At 53.6% G+C, this 16,061-nt stretch overlaps 1 protein-coding gene across 7 annotated transcripts in view; it reads left to right on the top strand.

Annotated features, from left to right (window-relative positions):
* The window catches only part of NAV2 (neuron navigator 2), a 399,361-nt gene extending 384,423 nt beyond the window's left edge, over positions 1–14,938 (top strand). For 6 of the 7 annotated variants that reach the window (XM_072725405.1, XM_072725403.1, XM_072725404.1 and 3 more), the window contains 4 exons: positions 883–1,079; positions 2,249–2,367; positions 8,041–8,244; positions 11,442–14,938. In XM_072725405.1, coding sequence (XP_072581506.1) covers positions 883–1,079; positions 2,249–2,367; positions 8,041–8,244; positions 11,442–11,567 — 646 coding nt within the window. In that variant the 3' untranslated portion in view covers positions 11,568–14,938. Of the gene's footprint in view, positions 1–882; positions 1,080–2,248; positions 2,368–8,040; positions 8,245–11,441 lie in introns of those variants that run through there. The other variant, XR_011995074.1, reaches the window with a different exon arrangement.
* Positions 14,939–16,061: the final 1,123 nt, after the last annotated feature.

The raw sequence follows: 16,061 nt of genomic DNA, 5'->3' as shown, positions 1-16,061 counted from the left end.
ATCATGGCCACCTCTGCATCCAGGCTGGCCTGTCTCGTCATGCTTTCTCCTCCTGCCCTGCCGCCACAGCTCCCAGCAGGTTGTTGGGGTAACCCCCGCGCCTGCCTGCACTTGGCTCCCTCCAGGCCATCTGCTGTGGCAGCGGCAGCTGAGTGAGCATTCTAGAATTCAAATCTGATCGTAAAACCCTCATGCTTGAAGCCCTTCAGTGGCTCCCCATTGCCTCCAAAATGGAATCAGACTCCTTAGGTTGGCGGGTCAAGTCTGAACACTGAATGACACTGGTCACGCTGACTCTCTGGAAGTTTCCTCAAACACCCATGCACCTGTGCAGATGCCACAGCATGGTCTCCGCCCCCTACCCCAAACCCCTCTGGTCTCAGACCTCCCCTCCTCTGAGAGTCTTCTCTGATTGCCCGGTTTTGCCATGTTTCCTTCCTCTGTTTGCTTTATCTACTTCCTCCGCTAGACCGTGTGCTTCTGGGGAACCGGACTGTGTCTTAGTCTTTGTTGCAGCTCCAGAGGCCAGCCCAGGGCCTGACTTCCAGCACGAGAGGCAGCAGGCTCAGTGGTTAGAGCTCCGACTCTGGAGCTGCACCATCCTGGTTCTGATCTTAGCCCTTCTATTAAGTAGCTCTTTGGTCCTGGATAAGTGGTGCAACCTGTCTGTGCCTCAGCATCTCCATCTGTGAAAGGGGGATGGCAGTCACAGCTCCATCACAGGGCCGCTGTGTGTGCAGCCTTCAGAGCAGTGTTAGGTGCACAGTGAGGCGTGTCCTAGTAACATAGATGCCTTCTGGATCTGATGAGCTGAGCTTTGGGGAGGCTGGCATCGTTTTTGTCAGTCCTCGTCATTGAAAAGCATTGCTGACTTTCCTGCAGGTGGGTGCTTTGTGCCAACCACACGGAGCCCGTGAAGGGCTTCCTAGGCCGGTTCCTGAGGCGGAAGCTCATGGAAACAGAGATCAGTGGGCGGGTGCGGAACATGGAGCTGGTGAAAATCATCGACTGGATTCCCAAGGTCTGGCATCACCTCAACCGCTTCCTGGAGGCTCACAGCTCCTCAGACGTCACCATAGGTAGGTGGGAGGCTGGGGTGGGGGTACAGGCACTGCTCCTGGCGCTCCGGCCACCTCAGATGAGTGTCCTCGGGGCCCTGGCCAGGACAGCACTGGCAGGTGCAAGTCAGCCAGAGGCCGCACTGTCCCCATGGATGAGAAGGGGACAGAGGGAGGATCACAGCCCGAGGCAGACCCCGAACTGCCGGTCGTCTGCCCCGGGTGCTGTGTCTCTGTCCCCCTCTTTGCCCAGTGCACCGGGGCTCATCAGCAGCACAGACCCGCATCCCGCCCGGGCTGATGTAAACACTGCCAGCTGGGCGAGGAGCCCCCACCACCAGGCTCCCCCGAGTGCAAACCACCCGGTGACATTGGCTCCGCTTTAAAAATAAAATGCTTTAAAAATAGCTTTAAAAATAGTTTTTTTTAAAGCTTTAAAAATAAAGCTTCAACATTCCTGAAGCTTAGGGTTCAGAGAAGGAAAGACGACGATCATCCCACCATCTTAGCCTTAATTTGAGCTCTGTTCTCTGCCCTCGTCCAGAAGCGTATGCTTTGTGTGATGGCAAACATAGCAAGCACACAAGATGCCCTTTTTTTTTTTTGAAGATTTTATTTATTTATTCATGAGAGACACAGAGAGGCAGAGACACAGGCAGAGGGAGAAGCAGGCTCCATGCACCGGGAGCCCGACGTGGGATTCGATCCCGGGTCTCCAGGATCAGGCCCTGGGCTGAAGGCAGCGCTAAACCACTGCACCACCCGGGCTGCCCAGGATGCTCTTTTTTATCTCACGTTGTCTCCTGAGCATCTGTGCTGCTGCTCCGTTTTCACAGTCCCTCTCAAAGGCTGCAGAATAATCGAATGGGGCTGTACACCGTTTGTGTAAACCGTTTCTCTTCTCTCGGACACGGAGTGCGCTTCTCTTGCCAGCGGTCAGGGTTAATCCTACTGCGGTGAACTCCTTCCTCCATAAAGCCCCTCCTCTCTTTTGGATGACTTTCTGGGGGAGAGAGATCTCAGGGTGGGGTGACGGGTTCCGGGTGTCCTGCCCTGTGCCCGCCACCCGGCAGCTGGTACTTGTGCCATCATCTGGAAAATCATGGGGTCCCTCCTGCGGGGTCTGTTCGGACCATGGCTTCTCTTAACCCCCAACTTCGGCTCTGACTGATTTTCCCTGTGGTCCCCAGGCCCCCGGCTCTTCCTGTCGTGCCCCATCGATGTGGATGGCTCGAGGGTATGGTTCACCGATTTGTGGAACTACTCCATTATCCCCTATCTCCTGGAAGCCGTCAGAGAAGGACTCCAGGTGAGCGGCACACTTGCCAGCGGCCTCCTCAAAATTGGGAGGCAGGGTGGGGGGCCGGGACTGTCCTGGGGACCAGAGGAGCTGCCGTTACCTCCTCCTGCAGACATCTGACCGACATGACGTGACAACCCTTCCGCGGGGAGGCCATCAGGCTAGCACAGAGTAGGACAGATGCAAATCCTGGCTCTGCCACTGTTACGTGTGACCGCAGGCAAGCGGTTCAGCCTCTCTGCCGCGGCGCCCTCGCTGATGGGAGAGGAGGCCAGCGGTCTCCACCGCAAGGCGTGATTGCGAGGGTTAGATGCAGGCACGGCCACGCAGTGCTCAGCACAGTGAGTGCCCAAGAAATGGAAGCGTGCAGTTTGCAAAATACTCTCCTGTCTGCAGGTCAACTCAAGCCCTTCGTCAATCCTGGGTCTTGAGCAGAGATTTTTTTTTTTTCCTTCATTTTTCAGGAGGGGAAAATTAAGGCTCCAAGAGAGTAAGTGACTCACCCAAGGTCATAAAAGTGACGCTTTAAAGAACCTGGGATTTGAGTCTGGGCCTCTAGCTTGGATTCCAGGTTCTGAGGCCTCGGCCCCATTGCACTCAGCACCTGCCACCAGGACACCCGTGCCCACCCCACCTCTCCCCCACCCATGCCCCTGGGGCCCACGAGGCTGAGTGTCCCTGCCCTGCAGCTGGAAGGCAGCATCCTTCATTTCTCATTCAGCCCAGCGTTGAATGCCAGGGGCTTAGCACTAAATTGGAGCTTGCGACAGTGTCGCTGTGGAGCCTTCAGGCAGCTGGAGCAGTTCACGGGCCTGCAGCTCCCACGCTGCGTAATGAGCAGGCGATGGGCACAGCTGAAGAATCCAGCAAGCAGCCCGGTTCCCAGGGGCTCCTGGGCAGTTGGAGAGACAAGAGGCTGCCGTGGGCCAGTGCGGGACAAGGGAGGGGGCACGCCTACGTGCGTGTAGGGTGGAGCCCGGGAATGGCTGCAGTCTTTGTTCGTCATTTGTGTACGTCCAGCCAAGGCTGGCAAATATGCAACTGCTACGTGACAGGCAGCCGCGCCGATGGTTTCAGAGGCGTTTGGGATGTGAAGACCTGGGCAAAGGATGTACTCTGCTTCCTGTGACTGCTGTTTCATTGAATGGGAGCACGGGTCCTGCAAATGCAGGCCACTGTGTAGAAGTAGAAGTGCGTAGTGAAGGCGACGTAGCAAGAAATTAGGCTGTCGCATGGTCAGCCCCAAGTCCTTGGTTAGCCGTGTGGGAAGCTCATTCACTGATGGCAGCATTTCTCCTGTGTCATGTGGCTTTCATGAAGTGAGGTCTGAGGGGTTTCAGATCTTTGCAGCAGAACCTCCCTGGGTGGGTAAATTCAGGGACCTAGGTCGACAGACCCCAAGTTAGTCTTTAAACAGATGATCTGTGAGGGCCACAAACCTCAGCAGCCATGCGGTCACTCCTCTTTTCTTAGGCCAGTGAAAGCATCTCCCACATGCTGGATTCTGGAAGTCTGTTTCATTTCAGAAGCCCCTCTCCTCTCTATTACTGACTTCCAGGGGCTGCGGTGTGCCCGGCTTCCCCGGGAGACCCCCACACGGCTCGCAATTAGAGGGAATTAGGGGTGGAAGTGCACCATTTCCTCCATTTCCTCTTATTTCTGCCTTACCTTTCATTTGTTCATCTGCTGCTGCTTTGCTCCAAATTTATCTTGTGATGAGGGATAGGGAGTGACCTCAGGGTGTGCCTGGAAGAAGCCCTGGGCTCTGTTGCACAAGGGCCTCCCATGCACAGTGAGGCACAAGCCGGGAGTGGAGATGGACTGTGCTCCAGCCTTGAACTACGCATCAGCTGGCCCCTTGTTGGTCCTCACCAAGGATGGACGCGCCAAGACCCTGCTCCTTTGGGCCTGAATTTCAAAGAAGGCCTTCTGGGCACGGCCATAAAGGTGGAGTCTAAGCTGCCCTTCCTGGAGTTCACGGCAAAGGAGCATTGGGCCTCTTTGCCACTGAGAGCGAGGAGGCAACAGGTTGAAAGGATTTGGGGATTGCTGTAGAACAGGCCATCGGGGGCAGGGAACAAGAGACCTGCCACATCTCATGGGACTTACCAGTTCAACGTGAGGCAAGAAGTCATTGCTTCCCTTTGCTGTGAGGTCCTTTGAAAAACCATCTTTCAAGAGTGTGGGATCAACCGGGGGAGGCAGCCAGAGTTAGCGCTGTACCACGTTGCTCGAAGGTGAGCCACCTTGCCCTGAACCTGTGACCTCACGATCCCGAGGAGCCCAGGAAAACCCCAGAATCTACTGATTCCTGAGGAAACCTGGTGAGTTCTTCAGGCCGCTGGCTTTGAAGGAACGTCTGCTGGCACTTACCGAGGGCCTGCTACTTGCTGGACGCTGCAATGTGCTTGATCTCATTTAGTTCTAACGGCCCAGTGAGTACTCAGTGGCTCATAGATGAGAAGACCAGGCTCACGAGAGTTTTCGGTGATTATCCAAGTTCACTCAGTGGGGTGTGATGAGCCATCGTTGGAGCCAGGTCTGGTGACTACTCCATTACTTCTGTGATTTTCGGGCTGCCCCGAGGACCCCCATCACTCCCAGAAGCCTCAGGTAGCTCAGGGAACAAAGTATTGTATTCTGTAGAGTGGTTCTCTACATCAGATTTCACTTAACAAAAGGATTCCTCTTTTTAAAATAAAAAAAATAAAAAAAAAATGTCTGATTCCCCACTGCTCCTGGGTTACTCTGAGTCCATGCTCATTATGTGCAGGCCACCGTGCAGGGTCCTTGACTCCTGACATGTGCGTGCAGGGCCCATGAGGACCATGCACTGTGGCTCAGGGCCGGTAGGCATGTCCCCCTGGCAGCTCCGTACATTCTGTGGAGTCACACAGAGGCCCAGGTTTTAGTTCTCATTGTCTGAGCCCTGAGTCAGTGGGCATGCCAGGCCCCTCCCTGCCTAGGGGAAAGTGAATGTCCCATCTGTCTGTCTCTGTCCAGCTGTCTCCGGTGCTCCGCAGAGCTGCCTCAGGGCTCCGCGATGGGGCGGGGGAGCTTTTATGATCATTCCTCTGCTTGCCACGGTACTTACCCAGCCATTCATCACCCGGTCTCGAACATGTCGAGTGGCAAGTGTGGAGGCTTGTAAAAATATTTTCTGTTCTTGCAGATGATGTTCACGTGTGCCTGACGTACATTTGTCTTATGACTCAGTTTCCAGTCCTGCTCCCCCTTGGAGCTATCACTATAAACATTTGCCAAAGTGTCTAAAGTCTACAGAGCAACTCCAGAGACCTGTGTTCCCCTGCTGGAAGGAGAGAGCATTGGGCCATGAATCAGATGACCCGACCTGAGACCCTGGGCAGGTCTCCTGTCTACAGGCCTCAGGTTCCCTGTGATCTGAAAAGCTTAGACTAGAAGAGTGTTTTCTCCAGCTGGCTTCTGCGGAGCCCCAAAGGTCCTCCGGCTACTCAGTGGTAGGGTCAGGGGAAGAGCCAGTATTTGAAAATATGATGGGCCATATTATGTCTAAGGACTTGACGAGCTCCACGTCTCAGCCTCTTGCTCTGCAGCCCTGAGCCTCTCCTCCTCCAGACTGGCTCCAGAAGTCAGACCCTGGTTCAGCCTCACACGTGAGATCTGGCCTGGGAAAAGTGGCCCAATCCTCCCTTTGGAGAGAGGAACTTCTAAAACTGCAAAAATATTTCTAATCGAGGACAGCCTTCCTCCGTTCTGAATCTCCCCCTAGTGCTTGTGTGTCCTCTCCCTTCCTGGCACAGCCACATGTGCACACACGCACACCTTCACGTCATCCATTCTCGCCCAGACTGTGAATTGCCTTTAGAACACCAGACTGAATTCTCAGGCCTGAAGCTCACCACTGCCCCAGGATAAGGAAGATTTAGCGGCAGACAGGGCCGGGGTGCTAGACGGGAGGGGTGCAAGCGTCTGAGAAAGCAGTGAGGTCATAGGCTGCATCTTGAGTGCAGCAGGAGCCGGTCGCTAATGGGGGAAGAGGTGGGTAAACCCGTGTGCCAGGCCGCCAGGGTGGGAGGCTTCCCCGACAAATCATACATAAAGGTCAGAGGTGCCGTGGGCAATCGTGAGTCAGCCACGTTGACACATCCTCACATGGTGGACAGCCTGGTCTGCATCTCCCGGCTCTGGTTTTGGCGGAGTCGTGTTGCTCTTGCAGATACCAAGTGGACTCGGTCAGGAGGGGTGGAGTGGGAAAGAAAGGCCCAGAGAAGGAAGCTGAGGTCCTGGGTTTGAATCCAGCTCTTCTCCATAACCTTTCACACCTGGCACTTCTGCTTAGGCCCTGACAACCCCACCTGGTAGATGAGGCCAGGTGACCCCAGTTCCTTCCAGCTGGGGCAGCCTCTGACCTGGATAGATGCGGTTTGTCTGGACAGTCAGAGCTCAGCTCTGTTCTCTCAGCAAGTCCCCTCTCACCTCTCACCTGTAGGAGTCGTGGGAGGGCAGAAGGAGCCAACATTGTGGTCTGGGAGTCTTTGCTCTTTATACCCCGCGGCGCCCTGTAGAGGGGGTGCCTCCCAGAGCCACAGCCAGCACACCTCCCACGTCTCAGACTCAGTGGTGCGAGGAGCGGGACAGACTCGGATTCCCATTCTGCAGCCTTTCCTCCCTGGGCCTGTCCCCTCACCTGGGGGACTCGGGTAGTAGTACTTCCCCTTGGAGTCAGCTGGTAGGTAGACATGACATTTGTAAAGCCCTGCAGACACCCCGTCAGCTCTAAGATGTGGGTGCAGTGGTGGCATTCGGAGAGGGAGAGGACGAAGACACGCCTGGCTGTCTCCCACAGAGCCCCGCCTGGGGAGGTGCTGCAGCCGGGGTTTCTGTCCCCGAAAGAGGGTACCGGTTTCCTGGCATTGATAGTAAAAGTCACTGGAATAATTTCATCATTCAATATTTAAGGCTTAAGAAAAGGCCTTAAATTAAGTGATAAAGTAGTTTTCTGGTAGTTGTTATGGCCAGTTTTGAAGGATAATACTAGAGAGAGGGAGAGACTTAAAATTCCGACACCCGTGCATACCCTCTGTGAACAGTGAGCTGTTTTCAAAGTGCCCAGAGCTGCTGGAGGGGCCCTGAGAGTCCGAGCTGCTTCCAGAAATGGGCTCTCATCGCACCGGGGCCGCTGGTAACCCCTGTGGTGTGGATGCCCAGCGCTCCGCCTGTGTGGGAGGTCGTCTTCGCAGTCAGCACCCCCTTCCAGCTCCAAGTCCAGCAATTCCACATGGGTAGTTTGAAATTGGCCATAGTAGGAGTATTTACACCACGGGAGTTGGCAACTGCCTCAAATCACACGGGGTCCCCCCGCCCCGCCCCGCCCCCTGGAGGCCACTTTTCAGATTGGGTCAGCAACGCTGAGAGTTGAGAGTGACACGGCGGGGCAGTGGCAGGACTAAGATGTGGGCCCAGGTCAGCCTCACTCCAAGCCAGCACCTGTGACCCCTCGGGCGTGTCGGCTTCAGTCTTAGCACGCCAAGCGGTGTGTAGCTTGGGTGACTTCCTTCCTTGGAATTCTGGAAGTGGAATTCCTGCCATCACAGAAGGCATGTTGCTGGGCTTGTGGAGTTCCTCAGAAAGCTGCAAAGCCAGGGCTGCGGAAGAGGTGTCGGGCCACTCCCAGACTATTCCTTCTTTCCCTGTTTTCAGCTCTATGGAAGGCGGGCCCCCTGGGAGGATCCCGCCAAGTGGGTGATGGACACCTACCCCTGGGCGGCCAGCCCACAGCAGCACGAGTGGCCTCCCCTGCTGCAGCTCCGGCCTGAGGATGTCGGCTTCGACGGCTACTCCATGCCTCGGGAAGGGTCTGCGAGCAAGCAGATGCCTCCCAGCGATGCTGAAGGAGACCCGCTGGTGAGTCCTCAGCCCCCAGGGCAGCTCAGCATTCACTGAGCACTTACTATATATTGGTTATGACACAAGGCATGCTGGGAGTACAGATGGGACTGAGCCAGGGTCATGCTTTGGAAGGCGGGGCCCATCCCCAGGTTAGTCACATTTCAGCCAGTAGTATCGTCCATGGTGTCGGTTTTTTGCTCCAGCCTCTGACCCTCTGAAGCTTGTTCTGGTGTAAGGTGAAAGGTCACAGATGCGGGTTTCTCCCCGACCTAAACGTCCCGTCTGCTTTGAGTGCCACCCCTGTCACGCACTGTCCTGCCCCACTGATCTCCCACTGGTAAAAGCAGAGGCTGCGATGGCTGTGGAGCAGGAGCCCAAGCCAGCTGATGGCGGGCACAGGCCAGGAGAGGTTCGAGGACAGGGAAGCCTGAGTACGGGTCCCCAGGCTCTTGACGGGAGTAAAGCCTTGCACACTGCCTGAGCTTGCTGTTTACCCCACCGTGGCAGTGAAAGCAGGTAGAGGCCCTCTGAGGAGAATCTGGACTAGGGATGGTGACACCTTCATTACAGCCTTCTCCACCTGCCTGAGACCCACACATGGTCATACTGCGAAATTAAGCCTAATAAATCAAAAGCACAACTCCCAGAGCCTCCCTTACATAAGTGACCATTATTATGCCTCACGTTACCCTTGAGCTCCCTTGGCAGCCAAGGCAAGAGGAAAAACACAGCAGAAAATGTTAACTTGGCATTACTTGATGAAAGAACGTATTCATAAGGGATGCAGCAGGATGCAAAGTAATGACTAATTGATTTGCTAGATAATAATAGTAATCATCATCATCATCATCATCATCATCACTGCTTTGGCTTGTCTGCCATCCTCCTGAGTGGCAGGCAGGAGCTGTGGTCCTGTGGAGATTTCTTTTTTTAAATAGGAACAATATTTAACTTAATTTATTTTTTAAAGATTTTATTTATCCATTTATGAGAGACATACACAGAGAGAAGCAGAGACACAGGCAGAGGGAGAAGCAGGCTCCCTGCAGGGAGCCCGATGGGGAACTCGATCCCGGGTCTCCAGGATCACGCCCTGGGGTGAAGGCGAGCACCCAATTGCTGAGCCAGCCACCCAGGCGTCCCAAACAGGGACTATATTTCATATGGGAGTTGTTATGTGTTACTCTGCACAACCTAATGTGTACCGTTTACAGCAATGGTTTTGCAGAAAAAAAGGATCAAATTTTAAAAAGCCCATGTCTAACATTAATTATGGCTAAAACCAGAGTCCTGGAGACATTTTTATGGCCGTAAGCTCAAGAGCTCTTTCCTTACATAAAAATAGAATTTAGGGGGATCCCTGGGTGGCTCAGCGGTTTAACGCCTGCCTTTGGCCCAGGGCGCAATCCTGGCGTCCTGGGATCAAGTCCGGTGTCGGGCTCCCAGCACGGAGCCTGCTTCTCCCTCTGCCTGTGTCTCTGCCTCTCTCTCTCTCTCTCTCTCTGTCTATCATGAATAAATAAATAAATAAATCTTTTTTAAAAAAATAGAATTTAGGAGATACCTAGAGGGAAGAAGGACTCCCTCATCCCCAGGCCTTCTTTTCTTAGGAGTATTTGTGTCACTGACCCAACTTAAGGGCGTTTAGGTAAAACCTGAAGTTCTTGAGATAGTCACACAGAACTCCCCCTCCAACCCCAGGTCCCCAGAAGTGAGCTGTGCCACTTATCAAATGGGGTTTGTCCCTGCCCAGGGCCAGAAGTCCCTCTGTTAGAATAGCTCTCTTGGTTACTGGCCTCTCTCTCCCTCATGAGACTGAGACCTCCAGGAAAATAGGACTGACTCGTTCTTGTTCGAGAACACGGACGTAAGGACACTGGGGCCGTCTGATGAGTGAACGATCGCAGCCGCAAAGGATCGCCCGTGTACTCCGGCTCCACCTCTCCCCCGGTCGTGGCCGTGCAGGTTGGCACCCCCGATGGTGGTTCTGTGCCCTGGCTCACCCAGGAGACCGCACGGCATCTGAGGGGCAGCTGGCTAGGAAGCAGCTGGATTCCATGGCCTTCGCTCAGAGAGACTCTACTTTCTAGCTTCCTTGCCACGTAAAATACACAATTTACAGTTGCAAATGAAATCAGTTCCTCGTTCCCCCCTTTCACTTGCAAATAACCAACAGACTGTAGACAGGGAAGGTTTAAGAACACTCTTTAAGTCCAACGTTGAGGACAACAGCAGATCTCATTTATTGAGCACTTACTACGTGACGCGCCAGGCCCTATGCTGAGGCTCTGAGACGAATCCTGTCATTTCATTCCCTACTTCGACCCTGGGAGATCCAGGTGCTCTGCAGATGAGGGCCTGGGGCTCAGAGATCGTAGGTCATTGGCCCGGAGTATCCCTCCTTGAAATCTAGGCCTCTGTGTGCCTGGAGGCTCTGCTTGTGACTGGTGCCGTCCTTTGCCTCCCCCGTGGTGGCCCTGCCTAGCCAGCTCCAGGCCGCCCTCTGGCCAGAGCCAGAAGTACCCACGGGTTGGGTGTACCCCAAAGGGGGAGCCATGTGCCTCCATGGCAGCAGCGCTAAATGCACCTGTTCCAGCAGCAGGGACGCTCGGGGCATCTTTACCCCGTTTGAGGGCCGCACTTGGGTAGAGCGTGTTGCTTCCAAATAAAAAATAAATATTGTATTCACAGAAGACTTCCTATTTTGTGTTCTGTGCTCTGCGTATGTTAACTCAGTCCACCCCCACCATGTCGTAGGACAGGTACGATTATTCACACGTGGCCAACCAAGAAGCTGAGGCACAAAAAGATTAAGTAACTTACCCAAAGAGGGCATTTGGGGACGCCTGGGTGGCTCAGTGGTCGAGCGCCTGCCTTCAGCTCAGGGCCTGATCTCCTCCGTGGGGAGCCTGCTTCTCCCTCTGCCTGTGTCTCCGCTTCTCTCTCTGTGTCCCTCATGAATAAATAAAGACAATATTAAAAGAAAAACAGTAACTTCCCCAAGGTTAGACGGCTCATACATGGCAGAGGCAGGATTTGAACCCTGGAAGCCGGGCCCAGAGGCCACGGGTGTTGTGTCCACGGCCTCCGTTGTGGGTGCAACCCAGGGGGAGTCCGGAGGATGGAGCGCGAGCTTGGAGAAGGCCCAAGGTGGAGGGCTGGCAGCCTGGAGGCCGCTCACGCTCTCCCTCTCCCTCTCTCCCTCTCCCCAGATGAACATGCTGATGAGGCTGCAGGAGGCCGCCAACTACTCCAGCCCCCAGAGCTACGACAGCGACTCCAACAGCAACAGCCATCACGACGACATCCTGGACTCGTCCCTGGAGTCTACTCTGTGACAGGGGCCAGCCGTGGCGCCGGCCCGCCTCCCCCCACCCCTGGCCCTGCTCCACCTGCGTGCCCTGCCCCATCCCGACGATGCCCTCCTGAGCCAGCCCCCGGCCGCAGCGCGACGAGAGCCGCAGGGCTCCCCGGAACCCCTCACCCGCCAGCCTGACCTGGGTGCGGGCCTCCCAGGCCGCCGCCTCGGCCCCGCTTCCTTCCACAGTGAGACCTGCACTACCTTCTGTTCACTTCCCTTATCGTTTGCCTTGTTGCTGTGACCTCCCTAAGACACTGAAGAACACTTCTCGGGGAAGCATCATCACCGTTGAGATGAAAAGGGGACAAAGAACACAAACAAGCAGACAAAAAACAAAACCACCCAAGAAGCCACGTGAAGCCCTGAAAGCAAAGCGCATCCTGCCGCGGGCCTCCCGGAGCGGAGGAGGCCGGAGCCAGGCCCACCGGCGGGCCTCCAGGCCGGTCTCGCCCCCTCTGCCTCCCCGCCGTCCACCCAGCCGGCCCCCCGGGCGAGCTGGTGCTAACTTGGGGCGCCGCTCGGTCACCCCCGCCAGACCCCAGAGCTGCCCGCCACGCGGGGCGACCTTAGGGCAACGCCCAGCGCGCTCGCCGGTCGCGTTTGCCTTCTAAATGGTGCTCTCCTTGCCCGAGAGGTGTCCTCACCTGTTCCAGCTCGGCCGCACCTTTCGGGGCCGGCGGCCTCCAGCCGGTTGCTGAGCGTGCGTGGGGTGCGCAGCCGAGCAGGGGTTTCTCCCCCGAGCACCGCGGACAGCGGGAGCTGGTCGGTTCGGAGAACTGGTGTACCCCCTTGCAGATGAGGGGGAGTTTCTCCCTTTCCTGACTCTTTGATTTGGAAGACCGCCCCCCCACCCTGCACCCCCCTGCCCCCCACCCCACCCCACCCCACCTTTGGTCAGAATCAGTCCTTTGGTGAAAGAAAGAACCGCAGGAGTTGAGTCTCGGTTTGGTCCTGCCGAGTCCTGGTCGTCCGGTCGTCCACGCTCACGGCTGTGCCCCTCGCCGCGGCCTGCTGGGGCCGGGGGTGGCCGTGGCCCCTCTCGTGGACCAGGACCCCCCCTGCACGCGCGGGTGAGCCGGGACCTGGCCTTGCCTTCTCGTCCTCGAGGCTTCAGAACGCACATCGACACCTCAGGCGTGCGAGCCCCAACCTCAGGTGGGGTGCTGAGGTCCCCTCGCACAAGACTTGCACTTTTCCTCAGAACCAACGTGACGCAACTCCACGAGGGGCCGGAGGCCGCTCCCTTCCAGAAGCCCCGGCCTCCGTCCGGACGAGTCTTGCCTGACCTCTTCGGTGCTGACCTTCCCAAAGCGATGCCTTACTGGTTTTGTACTAACCGTGTTCATTTACGAGTGTTGTGCCTGCCTGGGGTCCATGATTTTTTTTGTTTTGTTTTGTTTTGTTTTCTTGTTTTGTTTTCCCCATCAGAGCAAACAGGGCTAAAAAAAAAGTCATCTACTCGTTAGGCGAACTCAAGTTGCGGTGACTTTTCTCATCCGAAAGACTCATTTGTGTGGATGCGTGACCATGGGTAAAAGAAAAAGGAAAAAAAAAAAAGATGAATTTTTTTTTTTTAGGTTCTTATCGGTCTCCAGCTAACACTCTGACTGGACAGCGATCTGTCTGATGCAGAAAAAGGCAAAAGTTCCTACAAGCCCACATGACCTTGCTGATACATACCCTGCTAGCACGTGTCTTCAACCTACTGGTAGTTTCTTTACAGAGAATAGTGGTAAATCTGTAAGTTGGTTTGTTTCTGCTTTACAGGGAGAATCTTTACTGGACCCCAGTGGGGGTGTCTCTGTTCACGATCAGGGTTTTTTTATTATTCCAACTTCCACATTTCTATTCCTGAAGGTCCATCTCTGTACACTTTTTCTCATTTTTCTCACCACGAGAACTTGACCTGAAACTGCTCGCATGACGTTGGATGACACCCATTTTCTTCCTCCTCAAAGGAAAAAGGAGGATGCACCCCACTAGCTGGTGAACGGACGACCTCTCCGTGCTGTCCTTGCTGATTTAATCTCCGTAAACTCAGACGCTATCGCGTGCAGCCTTCATTAGCCATCTGGGTGTGTGAGTGTGTCTTGTCCTGTTTTGTTTTCCATAAAAAAATTTTTCAACCATGGATTTAGCCTGTGACCACGGGCCACAGCCTGAGCCTTCTGGTAAACCTACAGAGTGGTCCTTCTCAATCTGTTTCCCAGCGATGACCTTACACGCTCATACTGTGAATTTGGGAGGAGGTAAAATAGACCTCTCCTTGGGGGCAGTTTTCCCAGTCACCTTGTGAGTAGACACCTGCCAATATCGTTTGAAACCCTTTTTTGTTTGTTTTGTTGTTTTTGTTTCTATGACACCTTCTCTGTCTCCTCCCCTCTCCCATCCTACAGACTTCCCTCCCGCCAGGCCCAGGCTCAGAACCGAGACCTCTTGTCTCTGGTGCTGCCTGACTAGTGACCAGTTGATTTGAAGTCGCGTAGCCCTCGTGTGATTCACAACTCCGTGTCCTTCCTCAAGTTTCGGGAAGCAGGGTTGTCTGATACGCACATTTCTTCTTTCGGTCATATTTTACGTTAGTGTCGCTCACCTTTGACAAAGTGACTCTGTGCTCATTTAGGGCTCTGTTCCGAAATGCTTCCATTTTGCCTTTTTCTACAGTTAGGCTACTTTCTGAAAATATATGAAATTCTATGCAACACTTACGTTGAGTTACCAGTGGAAGCCAAAAGTCTTCTTCCCAAACTGCCAAGAATTATACAGGCCATAAATGAGATGGGAATATCTTTTAATTTAAGTTTGGGGGTGGGGTAGGGGTGGGACAAGGAACGAGACTTGCCTAGACCTTTGTTGTGTCTTGGGGACATTTTTTATTTTACTGTTGATGCTTCAACTTCGGAATTCCGTGTACTCAGATCTGATGGTGGTGAATCTACTTCAAAAGGAAAAAAAAAAAAAAACAATCCAACTTTGTGGATATTAAATGGAAGGTTTGCTGTTTTAATCTAGTTGTTTCCAGTGGAGCAGTTTATGAAATATGTCCTATAAGATGTACATTTTTTCACTGTAACATAGAAATTGTAAATAATCGATTAAAGTGCTGCATTTTGATGAATTTTTTCTAGCCATTTTTAAAGAGAAAACTAGGAATTGAGTATTTTGTGTACGGTATGTTTCCTCCCTCCTTCCCTCCCGTCCTCCCTATTTAATTTTCATTTGTCATGAGGTTTTTGGATCTGCCATCGATCTACTGGAGATCATGCCCCACGTCATAGAGAATAAAGCTGATGATTGTACCAGTCTTAAATTATTCATGATTCAATAAAATTGATGCTTATTTATTCAGATTAGTGGTTTGGCTTTTCTGTGCTAGAGCAAGTCTTTGTGGGAGTTGAGTTTCACGCCAACAGCGAGCCGTTCTTCCTTGGATACAGTAAACAGGGAGAGGCCCAAACCCTAGCAAACCTGTCTTTGTCACTAGACCATCTGTATCCCTCCTCCTCCTTCTCATCTGACTTGTGGCTACTTGTGTGGAGCTTCCTGGAAATGCACAACTTTGGATTCTTCTCCAAGTTTATGAATCACTGGGGATATTACGGACATGCAGATTCTGACTTGATTGGTCCAGGGTGTGGCCAGAGTCTTGATGTCTCACCTACGTGCAGGCAATGCCCGTGCTCTGGGCCCTACACGACCCACACTGGGAGCAGCAAGCTGTATCAGTGTCCAGCTTTGGCACATGAAAGGTGTTTTTTTTTTAAATATTGAATATCTATTAATAGCCAAATTGCTTTCCCAAATGCTCCAGTATAATCTGTAAAAGGACCCCAAGGAGATAAATATTCTTACTTCCATCTTACAAGTGAACAAAACAGGCCCAGAGAAAACCACTTGTCAGCTAAGAGGGAGAGGAGGTGGAGTTCCAGCCCCATCTTCCAAATCCAAATCCTGCCTCACCGGGCTGCCTCTAATCTTAGGGGCCCCGTTCCACAGAGCAGCTGGCATCTGTTGCAGGGCACAGGCGGTGGGAGATGATATCACCTCTTAGCAGTTGCTTTTAACAGCAGCAACAAAGATTTTAAAGGCTTGAAGTGAGGCCTGTGGGCTCAATGGGAAATAATTCCTCCACAGCTAACTCATAAGGTTGAACTCATAAGGCACAACCCCCATAATGCACCGCAGTGGCCCAACCACTGGGAGAGAAAGAATCCAGATGTTCAACACAGGCAGTTTTTAATGCCTGTCAAAAAAAAAAAAAAAAAAATGAAGGGGAAGGGGCGCCTGGGTGACTCGGTCAAGTGCCTGCCTTCAGCTCAGGTCGTGACCCCAGGGTCCTGGGGTCGAGTCCTCCCCTTAGTCGGGAGTCTGCTTCTCCCTCTGCACCTCTGCCCATATTCCTGTTCTCTTTCGCTCACAAGTACATAAAATCTTTAAAAAAAAAAAAAAAAAATGAAGGGTTGCTGGTACA

The sequence above is a fragment of the Vulpes vulpes genome, chromosome 11, assembly GCF_048418805.1.
Source record: "Vulpes vulpes isolate BD-2025 chromosome 11, VulVul3, whole genome shotgun sequence".
NCBI classification, from domain to species: Eukaryota; Metazoa; Chordata; class Mammalia; order Carnivora; family Canidae; genus Vulpes; species Vulpes vulpes.
The sequence above is the reverse complement of the archived record's forward strand: the minus strand, read 5'-3'. Positions and strand labels throughout refer to the sequence as shown.